At 45.3% G+C, this 17,436-nt stretch overlaps 1 protein-coding gene across 3 annotated transcripts in view; it reads left to right on the plus strand.

The window, feature by feature from the left end:
* zgc:153039 overlaps positions 1-17,436 on the plus strand; it is a 128,360-nt gene that overhangs the window by 66,031 nt on the left and 44,893 nt on the right. For all 3 annotated transcript variants that reach the window (XM_067995254.1, XM_067995252.1, XM_067995253.1), the window contains one exon: positions 3,409-3,533. In XM_067995254.1, coding sequence (XP_067851355.1) covers positions 3,409-3,533 — 125 coding nt within the window. The remainder of the gene's footprint in view (positions 1-3,408; positions 3,534-17,436) is intronic.

Here is a 17,436-nt window from a genome sequence, read left to right on the forward strand (position 1 = left end):
GAAACCTACAATGAGATTGAAGGCAAACGGAAATCCTTTTTATATATAATACACACTTGTCCCTCACTGGAACACTAAGGTAATGAGCATTTAACATTTTTTTTATGGTGAGAGGTTTCCACTATTGTGCTCATTACAGCATGCTTTCCAAACAAAAAAAAACTATTAAAATGTACTCCCTGTATTAAAAAGAGAATCATGTGTGTAATCTATTTGCAACAGATTATTCATCTGGATTTTTTTTCATTACTTCAGTTCTGCAGCACAGCCTCTCACTTGATAATTCTTCCTGCTCCAAACAATTCCGCAATCAGTATGAGCCTCGAGTCTGATACGGAACTAGTGCCACTTCACAACATGCATTCAAGCCTGCATTAATCAGTACCTCAAACTGCTTCTGCACTGAGATTTCAAATAAATGGGCTTATTTTTAATATAAAATATTCATATTTCTAACAACCACAGATCAAGTTGTATTTGTCACACAAACAATTTAGTAGTTTAGGGAAAAATAAATCTGAGTGATAGCAGATTACATGAAGGGCACTCAGCTAATCCAACCTTCTGGTACCTCTGGATTAACATCCAAGTCAGTCTGAAGTGACAACTTCCACATCTGTGAATGAAGCCACTCTGGGACAGAAAGAGCCACCTCTGAAACCTATGCCATCCAAGTAGTGTAGCTGTGAGTAGAGATACAAAGTGGCAGATGTTCATGGGAGAGAAGATTAGTCACTAAGTTAAAGGTATCTCCTACATTGATCAAAAAAGAGAACATTAACAGATCTTTTTCTTCCATCCTTTCCATAGCTCATTTTGTCTGCTGGGGTTGCGTGTAATGCTCTTACTGTTACCCTGGCTGATAATAGCTAATTCAGCATAGTTACAAGTTGGCTTTATTAACTGAACAATTGGAAGAGCTATCAATATCGACAAGAACATTTACTTTTAGTGCCTTCATACTATTGGTATGGGGGTAATATTCTGGCATGGGTGGAGGATTGGTTATCAAACAGGAAGCAGAGAGTTGGGATAAATGGTTCATTTTCGGACTGGCAACCAGTAACCAGTGGTGTTCCACAGGGGTCGGTGCTGGGTCCCCAACTCTTTACATTCTATATTAACGATTTGGAGGAGGGGACCGAGTGCAACATATCAAAATTTGCAGATGATACAAAGATGGGAGGGAAAGTAGAGAGTGAGGAGGACATAAAAAACCTGCAAGGGGATATAGACAGGCTGGGTGAGTGGGCGGAGATTTGGCAGATGCAATATAATATTGGAAAATGTGAGGTTATGCACTTTGGCAGGAAAAATCAGAGAGCAAGTTATTTTCTTAATGGCGAGAGACTGGAAAGTACTGCAGTACAAAGGGATCTGGGGGTCCTAGTGCAAGAAAATCAAAAAGTTGGTATGCAGGTGCAGCAGGTGATCAAGAAAGCCAACGGAATGTTGGCTTTTATTGCTCGGGGGATAGAATATAAAAACAAGGAGGTATTGCTGCAGTTATATAAGGTATTGGTGAGACCGCACCTGGAATACTGCATACAGTTTTGGTCTCCATACTTAAGAAAAGACATACTTGCTCTCGAGGCAGTACAAAGAAGGTTCACTCGGTTAATCCCGGGGATGAGGGGGCAGACATATGAGGAGAGGTTGAGTAGATTGGGACTCTACTCATTGGAGTTCAGAAGAATGAGAGGCGATCTTATTGAAACATATAAGATTGTGAAGGGTCTTGATCGGGTGGATGCAGTAAGGATGTTCCCAAAGATGGGTGAAACTAGAACTAGGGGGCATAATCTTAGAATAAGGGGCTGCTCTTTCAAAACTGAGATGAGGAGAAACTTCTTCACTCAGAGGGTGGTAGGTCTGTGGAATTTGCTGCCCCAGGAAGCTGTGGAAGCAACATCATTAGATAAATTTAAAACAGAAATAGACAGTTTCCTAGAAGTAAAGGGAATTAGGGGTTATGGGGAGCGGGCAGGAAATTGGACATGAAGCTGAGTTCGGATCGGTCAATGCCCTGTGGGTGGCGGAGAGGGCCCAGGGGCTATGTGGCCGGGTCCTGCTCCGACTTCTTGTGTTCTTTAGATTTGTGGTTGGGATCAGATCAGCCATGATCTTATTGAATGGCGGAGCAGGCTCGAGGGGCCGATTGGCCTACTCCTGCTCCAATTTCTTATGTTCTTATATGATGTCTGTAACATTTTTTGGAACATTGAGAGCAGACAGTGTAGAGTTTGACTGCCCACTTGCACTATGCTCCAATCAGAGCTCGACACACTGACCTCTAACTGCTATTGAAGTTTTTAACATTAGAAAGTGTTGACTTTGCCTTTTCTAACTCTGCAGTAATGTTGAATTTGTACAAGACGTTCGTTTAGCTGCAGCTGGAGTATTATGTGCCATTTTGGTCACTATTATGGGAATGATAAAAAATGAATGGAAAAGGAGCATTGTAGATTAATTAGGATGTTATCGGGGATAATGGATTACAGTTATGAATAGTGTCTTGAAAAGTCAGGGCTTTCTTCACTGGAGCTGAGCAGGCTAAGGTATAACCCGATTAAAATCTTCAACATTATGAAGGGTTATTAAGAGATTGTTTGCACTAATCAGTGAGATGTTAACGAGGGCACACATTTAAGTTAATCACAAACCGAATTAAAGGGAAGGTTAGAAAAAATCTTTTAAATAGGGGATGGTTAGAATGTGGAATTATCTGCTAAACAATTGTTCTTGCAAAGCCCATATATTTTAAAAGGGAATTAGATAGTTACTTGGAAAAGATGAATATTGAAGAAGAAAACAGTAGGGTGGCATGAGATAAGTGGTTCATAGAGAAAAGCACTGGGACCATATTGATGGGCAAAATGATTAGATTCTGTGCAGTAACATCCTATGATGGGAATATTACTGTTTGCTGAAGATCATGGAATACCTTGCATTTATTCTGTGCTGAAAGTCAACAGTTTTAACATTGTATTTTTAAAAGGCAACTTTTTGCATTGTTTATGAATGTAGCATGAACACCAGCACATCTTGGCATCACATTTGTGGAAAATGATGTATTTGTATAATATACAATGACTTACAGCAGTACTCCTTCACTCACGTTAACACCTGATACCCTCCGGCAGATGGTGTGTTATTAAGATTACAGCTACTGTTTCTTTTATTGCACCCTTGATCTACATTCAACTCAGAGGGGAAATCTTGACCTTTAACGTATCTCTCTGAATATGCCAGAAGGCAAATGGGTTTTGCAGGGTCAGAGGGGAATAATTTAGCAACTATTTCATCTGACATTTATTTGGACCATTATTACCTGTGATTTCAATGGAAAATTGTGTGCATGCTTATTAACTTGTGGCATTAAAAATGTATTATTTTTTGCTTTTACAGCTCGTTTTGTTTACTGGCAAACTGAATACTATAGCTGAGATAGTGACCATCTTTTTTCTCTTGGTCTATGCTGCTGTGGATCTAGCCTGTCTGGCATTGGAATGGGCCTCAGCACCAAATTTCAGGTATGGAAGAGATTTTAGAAATTTATGGGTATTTCACATTAATGAATAAACATGTCCAAATTCCGAGCCACTTGAATTTCTGCACCTGGTACAAGAAAATTATATTTTGTGTGCATTTGGTGTTTTTATGCTTCCCAACCAAAACTAATTTAAGGGAAGTAATTCAGCAAGTATTTGTCTGTGTATATTAGATTGTGAAGGTTTAAGGAAAACACTAATGAAATGGTGGAGTCTGGATAAACCTGTCTCACTAAAGCATAATTCTGATTCAAGACTCGTGTTCCCACATACCCTCCTGTTGACCACCATAATATTGAAATTTTGACCGGTTATATGTTCGGGATTCAGTGGTTACTCATTTTGAAAAGATTTACGGGTAAAAGTGGTCATAGACCTTGTCACAGATTGTGTCATTTAAAGTGCTTTATTGATTAAATAAAATTCGGCAGCAACATTATGCAGATTTTGTTCTACCCTTCAAAAGATTCCTGGATGCTTTTGCAGCTGTTGCTCCACTCTTACCTTTAACAATAAATGTAAGGAGCTAATGGATTTCTTGGTCACCAAGGTAGGGACCATTTGCTCAGCTGACTTTGGTGCTTCCAGCTCTTCCCCCTGCCCTCCAAATTAAATCTCCAGCAGGCCCATCTCCAACCCTCCCCACTCCTAAATCCCCATCTCTCTCGAGTTTTTCTCCCATCTCCTCCTATGCCCTTATCTTAACAACAACTACTTGCATTTATATAGCGCCTTTAATGGAGTAAAACGCCCCAGGACTGTTGCCAAACAAAATTTGACACCAAGCCACGTAAGGAGATTTTTTTAAAATTCGTTCACGGGATGTGGGCGTCGCTGGCAAGGCCGGCATTTATTGCCCATCCCTAATTGCCCTCGAGAAGGTGGTGGTGAGCCGCCTTCTTGAACCGCTGCAGTCCGTGTGGTGACGGTTCTCCCACAGTGCTGTTAGGAAGGGAGTTCCAGGATTTTGACCCAGCGACAATGAAGGAACGGCGATATATTTCCAAGTCGGGATGGTGTGTGACTTGGAGGGGAACGTGCAGGTGGTGTTGTTCCCATGCGCCTGCTGCCCTTGTCCTTCTAGGTGGTAGAGGTCGCGGGTTTGGGAGGTGCTGTCGAAGAAGCCTTGGCGAGTTGCTGCAGTGCATCCTGTGGATGGTGCACACTGCAGCCACAGTGCGCCTGTGGTGAAGGGAGTGAATGTTTAGGGTGGTGGATGGGGTGCCAATCAAGCAGGCTGCTTTATCTTGGATGGTGTCGAGCTTCTTGAGTGTTGTTGGAGCTGTACTCATCCAGGCAAGTGGAGAGTATTCCATCACACTCCTGACTTGTGCCTTGTAGATGGTGGAAAGGCTTTGGGGAGTCAGGAGGTGAGTCACTCGCCGCAGAATACCCAGCCTCTGACCTGCTCTCATAGCCACAGTATTTATATGGCTGGTCCAGTTAAGTTTCTGGTCAATGGTGACCACCAGGATGTTGATGGTGGGGGATTCGGCGATGGTAATGCCGTTGAATGTCAAGGGGAGGTGGTTAGACTCTCTCTTGTTGGAGATGGTCATTGCCTGGCACTTATCTGGCGCGAATGTTACTTGCCACTTATGAGCCCAAGCCTGGATGTTGTCCAGGTCTTGCTGCATGCAGGCTCGGACTTCTTCATTATCTGAGGGGTTGCGAATGGAACTGAACACTGTGCAGTCATCAGCGAACATCCCCATTTCTGACCTTATGATGGAGGGAAGGTCATTGATGAAGCAGCTGAAGATGGTTGGGCCTAGGACACTGCCCTGAGGAACTCCTGTAAACAATTTTACAACACCAAGTTATAGTCCAGCAATTTTATTTTAAATTCACAAGCTTTCGGAGATTTTCTCCTTCCTCAGGCAAATGTTTCAAGAGCTCCTTGAAGCCTACGCATTTATACATATAGAACAATACATGGTGTTTACAGACTGCCCCTGCAACTGCCCGTTGCCAAGGCAATCACCGTGTTCAGACAGAGAGGTGTCACCTGCAGAACCCCCGAATACACATTCAACAAAAAAACAAACAGGGAAAAAAAACAGAGAAAAAAAACACAGAGAGAGGCAGAAACATCCGGAAGGCAGAGAGAGTGTTCCCCTCCCAGTCGGGGAACACTTCAGCAGTCATGGACATTCATCCACCGACCTTCGGGTAAGCGTACTCCAAGGCGGCCTTCGAGACACACGACAACGCAAAATCGTCGAGCAGAAATTGATAGCCAAGTTCCGCACCCATGAGGACGGCCTCAACCGGGATCTTGGGTTCATGTCACGCTACACGTTACCCCACCAGCGAACAAATGTTATCTGTTTTTAATATAATGGGTCATTTGCTGGCTCTCTCTGCCTTCCGGATGTTTCTGCCTCTCTCTGTGTTTTTTTTCTCTTTTTTTTCCCTGTTTGTTTTTTTGTTGAATGTGTATTCGGGGGTTCTGCAGGTGACACCTCTCTGTCTGAACACGGTGATTGCCTTGGCAACGGGCAGTTGCAGGGGCAGTCTGTAAACACCATGTATTGTTCTATATGTATAAATGCGTAGGCTTCAAGGAGCTCTTGAAACATTTGCCTGAGGAAGGAGAAAATCTCCGAAAGCTTGTGAATTTAAAATAAAATTGCTGGACTATAACTTGGTGTTGTAAAATTGTTTACAATTGTCAACCCCAGTCCATCACCGGCATCTCCACATCCTGAGGAACTCCTGCAGCAATGCCCTGGGGCTGAGATGATTGGCCTCCAACAACCACTACCATCTTCCTTTGTGCTAGGTATGACTCCAGCCACTGGAGAGTTTTCCCCCTGATTCCCATTGACTTCAATTTTACAGGGGCTCCTTGGTGCCACACTCGGTCAAATGCTGCCTTGATGTCAAGGGCAGTCACTCTCACCTCACCTCTGGAATTCAGCTCTTTTGTCCATGTTTGGACCAAGGCTGTAATGAGGTCTGGAGCCGAGTGGTCCTGGCGGAACCCAAACTGAGCATCGGTGAGCAGGTTATTGGTGAGTAAGTGCCGCTTGATAGCACTGTCGACGACACCTTCCATCACTTTGCTGATGATTGAGAGTAGACTGATGGGGCGGTAATTGGCCGGATTGGATTTGTCCTGCTTTTTGTGGACAGGACATACCTGGGCAATTTTCCACATTGTCGGGTGGATGCCAGTGTTGTAGCTGTACTGGAACAGCTTGGCTAGAGGCGCAGCTAGTTCTGGAGCACAAGACTTCAGCACTACAGCTGGGATGTTGTCAGGGCCCATAGCCTTTGCTGTATCCAGTGCACTCAGCTGTTTCTTGATATCACGTGGAGTGAATCGAATTGGCCGAAGACTGGCTTCCGTGATGGTGGGAATATCGGGAGGAGGTTGAGATGGATTATCCACTCGGCACTTCTGGCTGAAGATAGTTGCAAACGCTTCAGCCTTGTCTTTTGCACTCGAGGCCATCATTGAGAATGGGGATGTTTGCAGAGCCTCCTCCTCCCGTTAGTTGTTTAATTGTCCTCCACCATTCACGACTGGATGTGGCAGGACTGCAGAGCTTTGATCTGATCCGTTGGTTGTGGAATCGCGTAGCTCTGTCTATAGCATGTTGCTTCCGCTGTTTAGCATGCATGTAGTCCTGAGTTGTAGCTTCACCAGGTTGGCACCTCATTTTTAGGTATGCCTGGTGCTGCTCCTGGCATGCTCTTCTACACTCCTCATTGAACCAGGGTTGATCCCCTGGCTTGTTGGTAATGGTAGAGTGAGGAATATGCCGGGCCATGAGGTTACAGATTGTGCTGGAATACAATTCTGCTGCTGCTGATGGCCCACAGCGCCTCATGGATGCCCAGTTTTGAGCTGCTAGATCTGTTCTGAATCTATCCCATTTAGCACGGTGGTAGTGCCACATAACACGTTGGATGGTGCCCTCAGTGCGAAGACGGGATTTCATCTCCACGAGGACTGTGCGGTGGTCACTCCTACCAATACTGTCATGGACAGATGCATTTGCGACAGGTAGATTGGTGAGGACGAGGTCAAGTAAGTTTTTCCCTCGTGTTGGTTCGCTCACCACCTGCCGCAGGCCCAGTCTAGCAGCTATGTCCTTCAGGACTCGGCCAGCTCGGTCAGTAGTGGTGCTACCGAGCCACTCTTGGTGATGGACATTGAAGTCCCCCACCCAGAGTACATTTTGTGCCCTTGCTACCCTCAGTGCTTCCTCCAAGTGGTGTTCAACATGGAGGAGGACTGATTCATCAGCTGAGGGAGGACGGTAGTTGGTAATCAGCAGGAGGTTTCCTTGCCCATGTTTGACCTGATGCCATGAGATTTCATGGGGTCCAGAGTCAATGTTGAGGACTCCCAGGGCCACTCCCTCCTGACTGTATATCACTGTACCGCCACCTCTGGTGGGTCTGTCCTGCCGGTGGGACAGGACATACCCAGGGATGGTGATGGAAGAGTCTGGGACGTTGGCTGAAAGATATGATTCTGTGAGTATGGCTATGTCAGGCTGTTGCTTGACTAGTCTGTGGGACAGCTCTCCCAATTTTGGCACAAGTCCCCAGATGTTAGTAAGGAGGACCTTGCAGGGTCGACTGGGCTTGGTGTTTTGCTGTTGTCGTGTCCGGTGCCTAGTGGTCCGACGCCGGGTGGTCCGTCCGGTTTTATTCTTATTCTGACTTTTCGTAGCGAGATTTTACAACTGAGTGGCTTGCTCGGCCATTTCAGAGGGCAATTAAGAATCAACCACATTGCTGTGGGTCTGGAGTCACATATAGGCCAGACCGGGTAAGGGCGGCAGGCTTCCTTCCCTAAAGGACATTAGTGAACCAGATGGGTTTTTACGACAATCCGGTCGTTTCATGGCCATCATTACTGATACTAGTATTTTAATTCCAGATTTTTATTTAATTAATTGAATTTAATTAATTAATTGAATTTAAATTCGCCAGCTGCCGTGGCGGGATTTGAACTCATGACTCTGGATTTTAGTCCAGGCCTCTGGATTACTCGCCCAGTAACATAACCACTATGCTACCGTACCCTATGATATTAGGACAGGTGACCAAAAGCTTGGTCAGAGGTAGGTTTTAAGGAGCGTCTTAAAGGAGGAGATGGAGGTAGAGAGGCGGAGAGGTTTAGGGAGGGGATTCCAGAGCTTAGGGCCATGGCAGCTGAAGACATGCCGCCAATGGTGGAATGATTAAAATCGGGGATGCGCTCAAGGCAAAAATTGGAGGAAAGCAGAGATCTTGGAGGGTTGTTGGGATGAAGGAGGTTTCTGAGATAGGGAGGGGTGAGGCCATGGAGGGATTTGAAAACATGGATGAGAATTTTAAAATCGGGGTGTTCCTGGACTGGGCGCCAATGTAGTTCAGCGAGCACAGGGGTGATGGGTGAATGGGACTAGGTGCGAGTTCGGATATGAGCAGCAGAGTTTTGGATGAGCTCAAGTTCATGGAGGGTGGAAGATGGGAAGCCGGCCAGGACAGCATTGCAATCGTCAAATCTAGAGACCTACGTTCTTGCGCATCCCCGATCTCGTCCATGAGACCCACGACCTGCTCCCTTGACCCCATTCCCACTAAACTACTGACCACTCAACTTCCTACCCTGGCCTCCTCCCTTTCAAAATGGCCATCATCTGCTCCTCTTCCAAAAATAAAACACCTTGTCCCTGTGGGTTAAAGGTGACACAGAGCTGCGGAGCACTGGATAGGAAGTAATTCGCGACTTTGACCAGTATGATATTGATACGATAGGTAGGGCAGAAACCAGATTGGAAAGACTAATAGGAAATGGTGAGAGAATTGGGAGAATAGTTACAATGCAATAACATCTTCTAGGTCTTTGAAGAGGGAAAGAAGGTTTGAGATGAGGCAGAAGTTGGAGAGAGTGGAGGAGTTTAGGATCAGTTTCTTGAGGGGAGTAATAATGGTGGTTTTGAAAGAGGGTGATAGGACTTGACAAGAGATGCATTGATAGCAAGTTTTGGGGTGAGAAGAGGAAGTTGGATGATCTGGAGTGGGATGAGAGAGGTTCAAGGAAACGGGTGCTGGGTTTTGTAAATGAGATAAGTGGACAGAATGGGAATTGTAAACAATTTTACAACACCAGGTTATAGTCCAGCAATTTTATTTTAAATTCGCAAGCTTTCGGAGGCTACCTCCTTCCTCAGGTGAAATGAAGTCGCATTTATAATTCACAGAACAATGCTTGGTGATTACAGACAGTTTTTTCAACTGCCCGTTGCCAAGGCAATCAGTGTGCAGACAGACAGGTGTTACCTGCCAGGTCTCAGAATATACAAATCACCAAAAAAAACAACAAACAAAAAAAAACAGAGATAGAGAGGTAGAAACATAGAAAAGACAGCAACTGACCCGTTATATTAAAAACAGATAACATTTGTTCGCTGGTGGGATAACGTGCAGCGTGACATGAACCCAAGATCCCGGTTGAGGCCGTCCTCATGGGTGCGGAACTTGGCTATCAATTTCTGCTCGACAATTTTGCGTTGTCGTGTGTCTCGAAGGCCGCCTTGGAGTACGCTTACCCGAAGGTCGGTGGCTGAATGTCCTTGACTGCTGAAGTGTTCCCCGACTGGGAGAGAACCCTCCTGTTTGGCGATTGTTGCGCGGTGTCCGTTCATCCGTTGTCGCAGTAGTAGTCCATGGTGAGCTTGATGGTGGGATGGAATGAATGGTGGGTGGGATGATAACATCAACAAGTTCCATCCCACCATCAAGCTCACCATGGACTACTCCTCAGAATCAGTTTCTTTCTTGGACACTCGAATCTCCATCAAAGACGGGCACCTCAGCACCTCACTCTACCGCAAGCCCACGGACAACCTCACGATGCTCCACTTTTCCAGCTTCCACCCTAACCACGTCAAAGAGGCCATCCCCTCTGGACAGGCCCTGCGAATACACAGGGTCTGCTCAGACGAGGAGGAACGCGATGGACACCTACAGACGCTGAAAGACGCCCTAGTAAGAACGGGATATGACGCTCGACTCATCGATCGACAGTTCCGACGGGCCACAGCAAAAAATCGCATAGACCTCCTCAGGAGACTAACACGGGACGCAACCAACAGAGTACCCTTTGTCGTCCAGTACTTCCCCGGAACGGAGAAACTACGCCATGTTCTCCGCAGCCTTCAACATGTCATCAATGACGACGAACACCTCGCTATGGCCATCCCCACACCTCCACTCCTCGCCTTCAAACAGCCACCCAACCTCAAACAGACCATCGTTCGCAGCAAATTACCTAGCTTTCAAGAGAACAGCGTCCACGACACCACACAACCCTGCCGCGGTAACCTCTGCAAGACATGCCAGATCATCGACACAGATACCACCATCACACGAGAGGACACCACCCACCAGGTGCATGGTTCATACTCCTGTGACTCGGCCAACGTTGTCTACCTCATACGTTGCAGGAAAGGATGCCCCAGAGCATGGTACATTGGCGAGACCATGCAGACACTGCGACAACGGATGAACGGACACCGCGCAACAATCGCCAAACAGGAGGGTTCCCTCCCAGTCGGGGAACACTTCAGCAGTTATGGACATTCATCCACCGACCTTCGGGTAAGCGTACTCCAAGGCGGCCTTCGAGACACACGACAACGCAAAATCGTCGAGCAGAAATTGATAGCCAAGTTCCGCACCCATGAGGACGGCCTCAACCGGGATCTTGGGTTCATGTCACGCTACACGTTACCCCACCAGCGAACAAATGTTATCTGTTTTTAATATAACGGGTCAGTTGCTGTCTTTTCTATGTTTCTACCTCTCTATCTCTGTTTTTTTTTGTTTGTTGTTTTTTTTGGTGATTTGTATATTCTGAGACCTGGCAGGTAACACCTGTCTGTCTGCACACTGATTGCCTTGGCAACGGGCAGTTGAAAAAACTGTCTGTAATCACCAAGCATTGTTCTGTGAATTATAAATGCGACTTCATTTCGAGGATTTCATTTCCACATCGTTCACCTGAGGAAGGAGATAGCCTCCGAAAGCTTGCGAATTTAAAATAAAATTGCTGGACTATAACCTGGTGTTGTAAAATTGTTTACAATTGTCAACCCCAGTCCATCACCGGCATCTCCACATCATGACAGAATGGGAGATCGGGGATAAACTACAAAGAAGGGGAAGCGTAAGGGAACCTGATGGGGGGCACATGTTGGGGGAGCTGGGAGTTTGGGAGAGTGGGCTGATTGGGGGCCAGCAACAATGCAGATAGCTTCAATTTTGGATACAAAAACGTCGCTGAGTTCTTCACATTTTGAGTCTGAGCTGATGAGGGGAATGTGGTAGGGAAAGTACTGGGAAGTCAGATAGTCGTTGCAAAAAAAAAGCGCCATTTTTTTATATCGATTTCCTGCTGTTCTACAATTTCCAGCTTTGCTGTTTCTTTTTTCCTTGTCAATCGGCAAATTTTGCTCTAGTTTTAAATCGGGCTTGATCGGATCTGAACCTGCTTACCCCTAGGTGACCGTAGGCAGTTGTGCGCTCATATTATTGCTTTTAAAACTCTGTTCTATGTTCATTTTTCTTTCTTTTGATGCCTCCTGCTAATTATTTCCAACTCTCCTGCTTCTGTTTTTGACTTGCAAATTTTTCCTAAGTTTGAAATCTGGCTAAATCAAATAGGATTCCATCCTCTCCACATATGCATTTTTTAAAAAATCCATATTTTATTTTTTGCTTTGATCCTTTTTTGTTTTCCAACTGTGCTGCTTGTGGCTTGAATATAAAGTAAGGCATTTGTTCTGCAATTTTTCCAGTCAACACTCTGCCAATATTTTATGCATGTGCAGTTGCATTGTTTCAAAATGTTATAGTTTTGTTCTTTTGGTCAGAAGCTTTTTTTTTTAAAACTGAATTTTTTTCATTCTTATTGTTCCCATGTGCAAATTTTATTTGAGACTTCGATATCCTTCTCTTGCCTCTCTCTCGCTCGCGCGCGCGCGCACACACGCTATGTGTGAACTATATGACCTCTTGGGCTAGTCTCTCCATGGATTTTTATATTCGATCGCCTATAGCATTGCACACAAGGAGTCAAGAAGATCAAGTGTAGTTTTCAGGTGAAGTAGGATAAAAGAGTGGGGGGATAATTTTAAAGTCATAGATTCTGCTTTTAATTTTATATACGTTGATAGTTAAAGCAGTTAGCCTAATGGTTATGTTACTGAATTAGTAATTCAGAGGCCTGGACTAATAATTTGATGAATGTGAGTTCAAACTATAGCAGTTTGAGAATTTGAATTCCGTTAAATACATAAATCTGGAAACTAAAAAGCTGGTATCAGTAAAGTGACCATGAAGCTGTCGGATTGTTGTAAAAACCCAACTGGTTCACTAATGTGCTTTAGGAAAGGAAACCTGATGTCCTTACCATGTCTGGCCTATATGTAACTCCAGTCCCACACCAACGTAGTTGGCTCTTAACTGCCTTCTGAAGTGGCCGAGCAAGTCACTCAGTTGTATCATACTGCTACATAGATTAAGAATAATAAAACTGGATGACCATTCAGCTGCGATCTCGGCATCAAATTAGGACACGACGAAGGCACACCCAACCCAGTTGACCCTGCAAAGTCCTCTTCACTAATATTTGGGGATTGGTGTCAACGTTGGGAGAGTTTCCCCACAGACTATTCAAGCAACAACCTGACGTAGGTAAGATTCTGAGAGTATGACTATCAGTCAATGTCCCAGTCTCCTCCATCACCATCCCTGGATATGTCTGTCCCACCGGCAGGACAGACCCACCAGATGTACTGTCAGGTGGGAGTAGCCTTGGGAGTCCTTAACATTAACTCTGGACCCCATGAAGTCTTATGGCTTCAGGTCAAACATGGGTATGGAAACTTCCTGCTGATTACCACCTGCCACCCTCCCTCAGCTGATGAATCCGGACTCTTTCCTGCTGAATACCACTTGGAGGAAGCACTGAAGGTAGCAAGGGCACAGAATGTACTCTGCGTGGGGGACTTCAATGTCCATTACCAAGAGTGGCTCGGTAGTACCACCAATGATCGAGGTGGTAGAGTCGCGAATAACGTAGCTGTCAGACTGGGCTTGCGGCAGGTGATGAGGGAACCAACACCAATAACCCACTTGACATCGTCCTCACCAATCTACCTGTCGCAGATGTATCCGTGCATGATGGTCTTGGTAGGAGTGACCACGCACAGTCTTAGTGGAGACCAAGTCCCGTCTTCACAGTGATGATGCCCTCCATCATGTCACGTGGCACTAACACCGTGCTAAGTGGGACAGATTAAGATAAGATCTAGCAGCTCAAAACTGGGCATCCATGAGGCCGTGTGGGCCATCAGCAGCAGCAGAATTGTATTGCACCACAATCTAATCTCATGGCCTAGCATATCCCTCACTTCCCCCATCACCATCAAGCTAGATGACCAGCCCTGGCTCAATGATGAGAATAGAAGAGCATTACAGGTGCCAGGTAGCAGCACCAGGTGTACCTGAAAATGAGGTGCCAACCTGGTGAAGCTATAACACAGGACGACATGTCCACTTAAACAGCGGAAGCAGCATGCTTTAGATAGAGCAAAGTGATCCCACAACCAATGGTTCAAGTCCTGCCTTATCCAGTCATGAATGGCGGTGGACAATTAAGCATCTACCGGATGAGGAGGCTCCATGAACATCCCCATCCTTAATGATGGCAAAGCCCAGCACGTGAGTGCAAAAGATAGAATCATAGAAATAGAAACATAGAAAATTTACGGCACAGATGGAGGCCATTTGGCCTGTCGTGTCCGCACCGGCTGAAAATGAGCCACCCAGCCAAATCCCACTTTCTAGCACTTGGTCCGTAGCCTTGTAGGTTATGGCATATCAATTGCATATCCAAGTACTTTTTAAATGTGATGAGGGTTTCAGCCTCTACCACCCTTTCAGGCACTGAGCTCCAGACACTCACCATCCTCTCGGTGAAAAAAAATTTCCTCAGCTCCCCTCTAATCCTTCTCCAATCACTTAAAATCTATGGTCCCTGGTTATTGACCTCTCTGCCAGTTGAGATAGGTCTTTCCTATCCACTCTATCTAGCCCCTTTATAATATTGCACATCTCAATTAAATCACCCCTCAGCCTCCTTTGTTCCAAAGAGAACAACCCGAGCCGATCCAATCTTTCCTCATAGCTAAAATTCTCCAGCCCTGGCAACATGCTCGTAAATCTCCTCTGTACCCTCCCGAGTGCAATTACATCCTGTGATGTGGTGACCAGAACTGTATGCAGTACTCAAGCTGTGGCCTAACTAATGTTTTATACAGTTCTAGCATAAACTCCCTGCTCTTATATTCTGTGCCTCAGCTAATAAAGGAAACTATCCCGTTTTGCTTTCTTAACCACCTTATTTACCTGTCCTGCTACCTTCAGGGATCTGTGGACATGCACTCCAAGATCCCTCACTTCCTCTACACCTCTCAGTATCCTCCCATTTATTGTATATTCTCTTGCCTTGTTTGCCCTCCCCAAATGCATCACCTCACACTTGTCCAGATTGAATTCCATTTGTCACTTTTCGGCCCACCTGACAAGTCCAGTGATATCTTCCTGCAGTCTACACTTTCCTCCTCGCTATCAACCACATGGCCAATTTTTATATCATCTGCAAACTTCTTAATTATGCCCCCTACATTTAAGTCCAAATCATTACAATATACCACAAAAAGCAAGGGACCTCTGACTGAGTCCTGTGGAACCCCACTGGAAACAGCCACCCAGTCACAAACACCCAGTGACCATTATCCTTTGCTTCATGCCACTGAGCCAATTGTGGAACCAACTTGCCACTTTCCCTTGGATCCCATGGGCTTGTATTTTTTTGACCAGTCTGCCATGTTGGACTTTGTCAAAAGCCTTGCTAAAATCCATGTCGACTACATCAAACGCACTACCATCATCAACCCTCCTTGTTACTGCCTCAAAAAATTCATTTAAGTTAGCCAGACACGACCTTCCCTTAACAAATCCATGCTGACTGTCGTTGATTAATCTGTGCCTTTCTAAGAGACGGTTTATTCTGTCCCTCAGAATTGATTCCAATAATTTGCCACCACCAAGGTTAGACTGACTGGCCTCTAATTACTCGGTCTATTCCCCTCTCCCTTTTTAAACAACGGTACAACGTTAGCAGTCCTCCAAACCTCCGGCACCATGCCCCTGTATCCAGGGAGGATTGGAAAATAATGGTCAGAGCCTCCGCTATTTCCTCCCTTGTTTCTTTTAACAGCCTGGGATACATTTCATCCGGGCCTGACGATTTATCTACTTCCAAAGATGCTAATCCCCTTAATACTTCCTTTCTCACTATGTTTATCCCATCCAATATTTCACACTCCTCCTCCTTATTTACAATGTCTCCATCGTCCCTCTCTTGTGTGAAGACAGACGCAAAGTGTTCATTAAAAACCATTTGAACATCTTCCACCTCCACACATCGGTTACCTTTTTGGTCTCTAATAGGCCCTACTCTTTCCATGGTTATCCTCTTGCTCTTAATGTATTTATAAAACGTCTTTGGGTTTTCCTTGATTTTACTTGCCAATATTTTTTTCACGCCCTCTCTTTGCTTTCCTAATTTCCTTTTTAATTTCATCCCTGCACTTTCTACACTACTAGGCTTTCTGTAGTATTGAGCTCTTGGTGTCTGACATAAGCTTCCCTTTTTTTGCCTTATCTTACCCTGTATGCTCCTTGACATCCAGGGGGCTTGAGATTTGGCAGTCCCACCCTTTTTCTTTGTGGGAACATGTTTACTCTGAACCCCTTGAATCTTCCCCTTGAATGCCTCCCACTTCTCTGCCATTGATTTACCTTCAAGTAGCTGTTTCCAGTCCATTTTTGCTAAATCAGTTCTCAGTTTGGTAAAATTGGCCTTTCCCCAATTGAGAACTTCAACTCCTGTTCTATCTTTGTCCTTTTCCATATTTATGCTAAATCTAACTGAGTTATGATCACTGCCACCAAAATGCCCTCCCACTGATACTCCTTCCACCTGCCCAGCTTCATTTCGTAAAACTAAATCCAGAACTACCCCCTCCCTCGTTGGGCTTGTTACATACTTGCTGAAAATGTTCTCCTGAATTTTGTGTGCTGTGTACACTTCACACTGTTTGTATCCCAGTTAATATTATCATCGGGTACGGTAGCATAGTGGTTATGTTACTGGACTATTAATCCAGAGACCTGGACGACTAATCCGGAGTCATGAGTTCAAATCCTGCCACGGCAGCTGAAGAATTAAATAAAATCTTGAATAAGAAAAAAACTAGTATCACTGATCTTTGCCATGAAACGACCGGATTGTCGTAAAAACCCATCTGGTTCACTATTGCCCTTTAGGGAAGGAAACCTGTCGTCCTTACCCGGTCTGGCCTATATGTGACTCCAGACCCACAGCAATGTGGTTGATTCTTAATTGCCCTCTGAAATGGCCCAGCAACCCACACTGTTGTAAAAATCTTGCTAAAAATGTAATCATAAGAATAAAACCGGACGGACCACTAGGCACCGGACACGACAAAGGCAAACCAAGCCCAGTCGACCCTGCAAAGTCCTCCTGACAAACATCTGGGAACTTGTGCCAAAATTGGGAGAGCTGTCCCACAGAGGAGTCAAGCAACAGCCTGACATAGCCATACTCACAGAATCATACCTTTCAGCCAATGTCCCAGACTCTTCCATCACCATCCTTGGGTATGTCCTGTCCCACCAGCAGGACAGACCCACAAGAGGTGGCAGTACAGGAGGGAGTGGCCCTGGGAATCCTCAACATTGACTCCGGACCCTATGAAATCTCATGGCATCAGGTCAAACATGG

The sequence above is a fragment of the Heptranchias perlo genome, chromosome 13, assembly GCF_035084215.1.
Source record: "Heptranchias perlo isolate sHepPer1 chromosome 13, sHepPer1.hap1, whole genome shotgun sequence".
NCBI lineage: Eukaryota > Metazoa > Chordata > Chondrichthyes > Hexanchiformes > Hexanchidae > Heptranchias > Heptranchias perlo.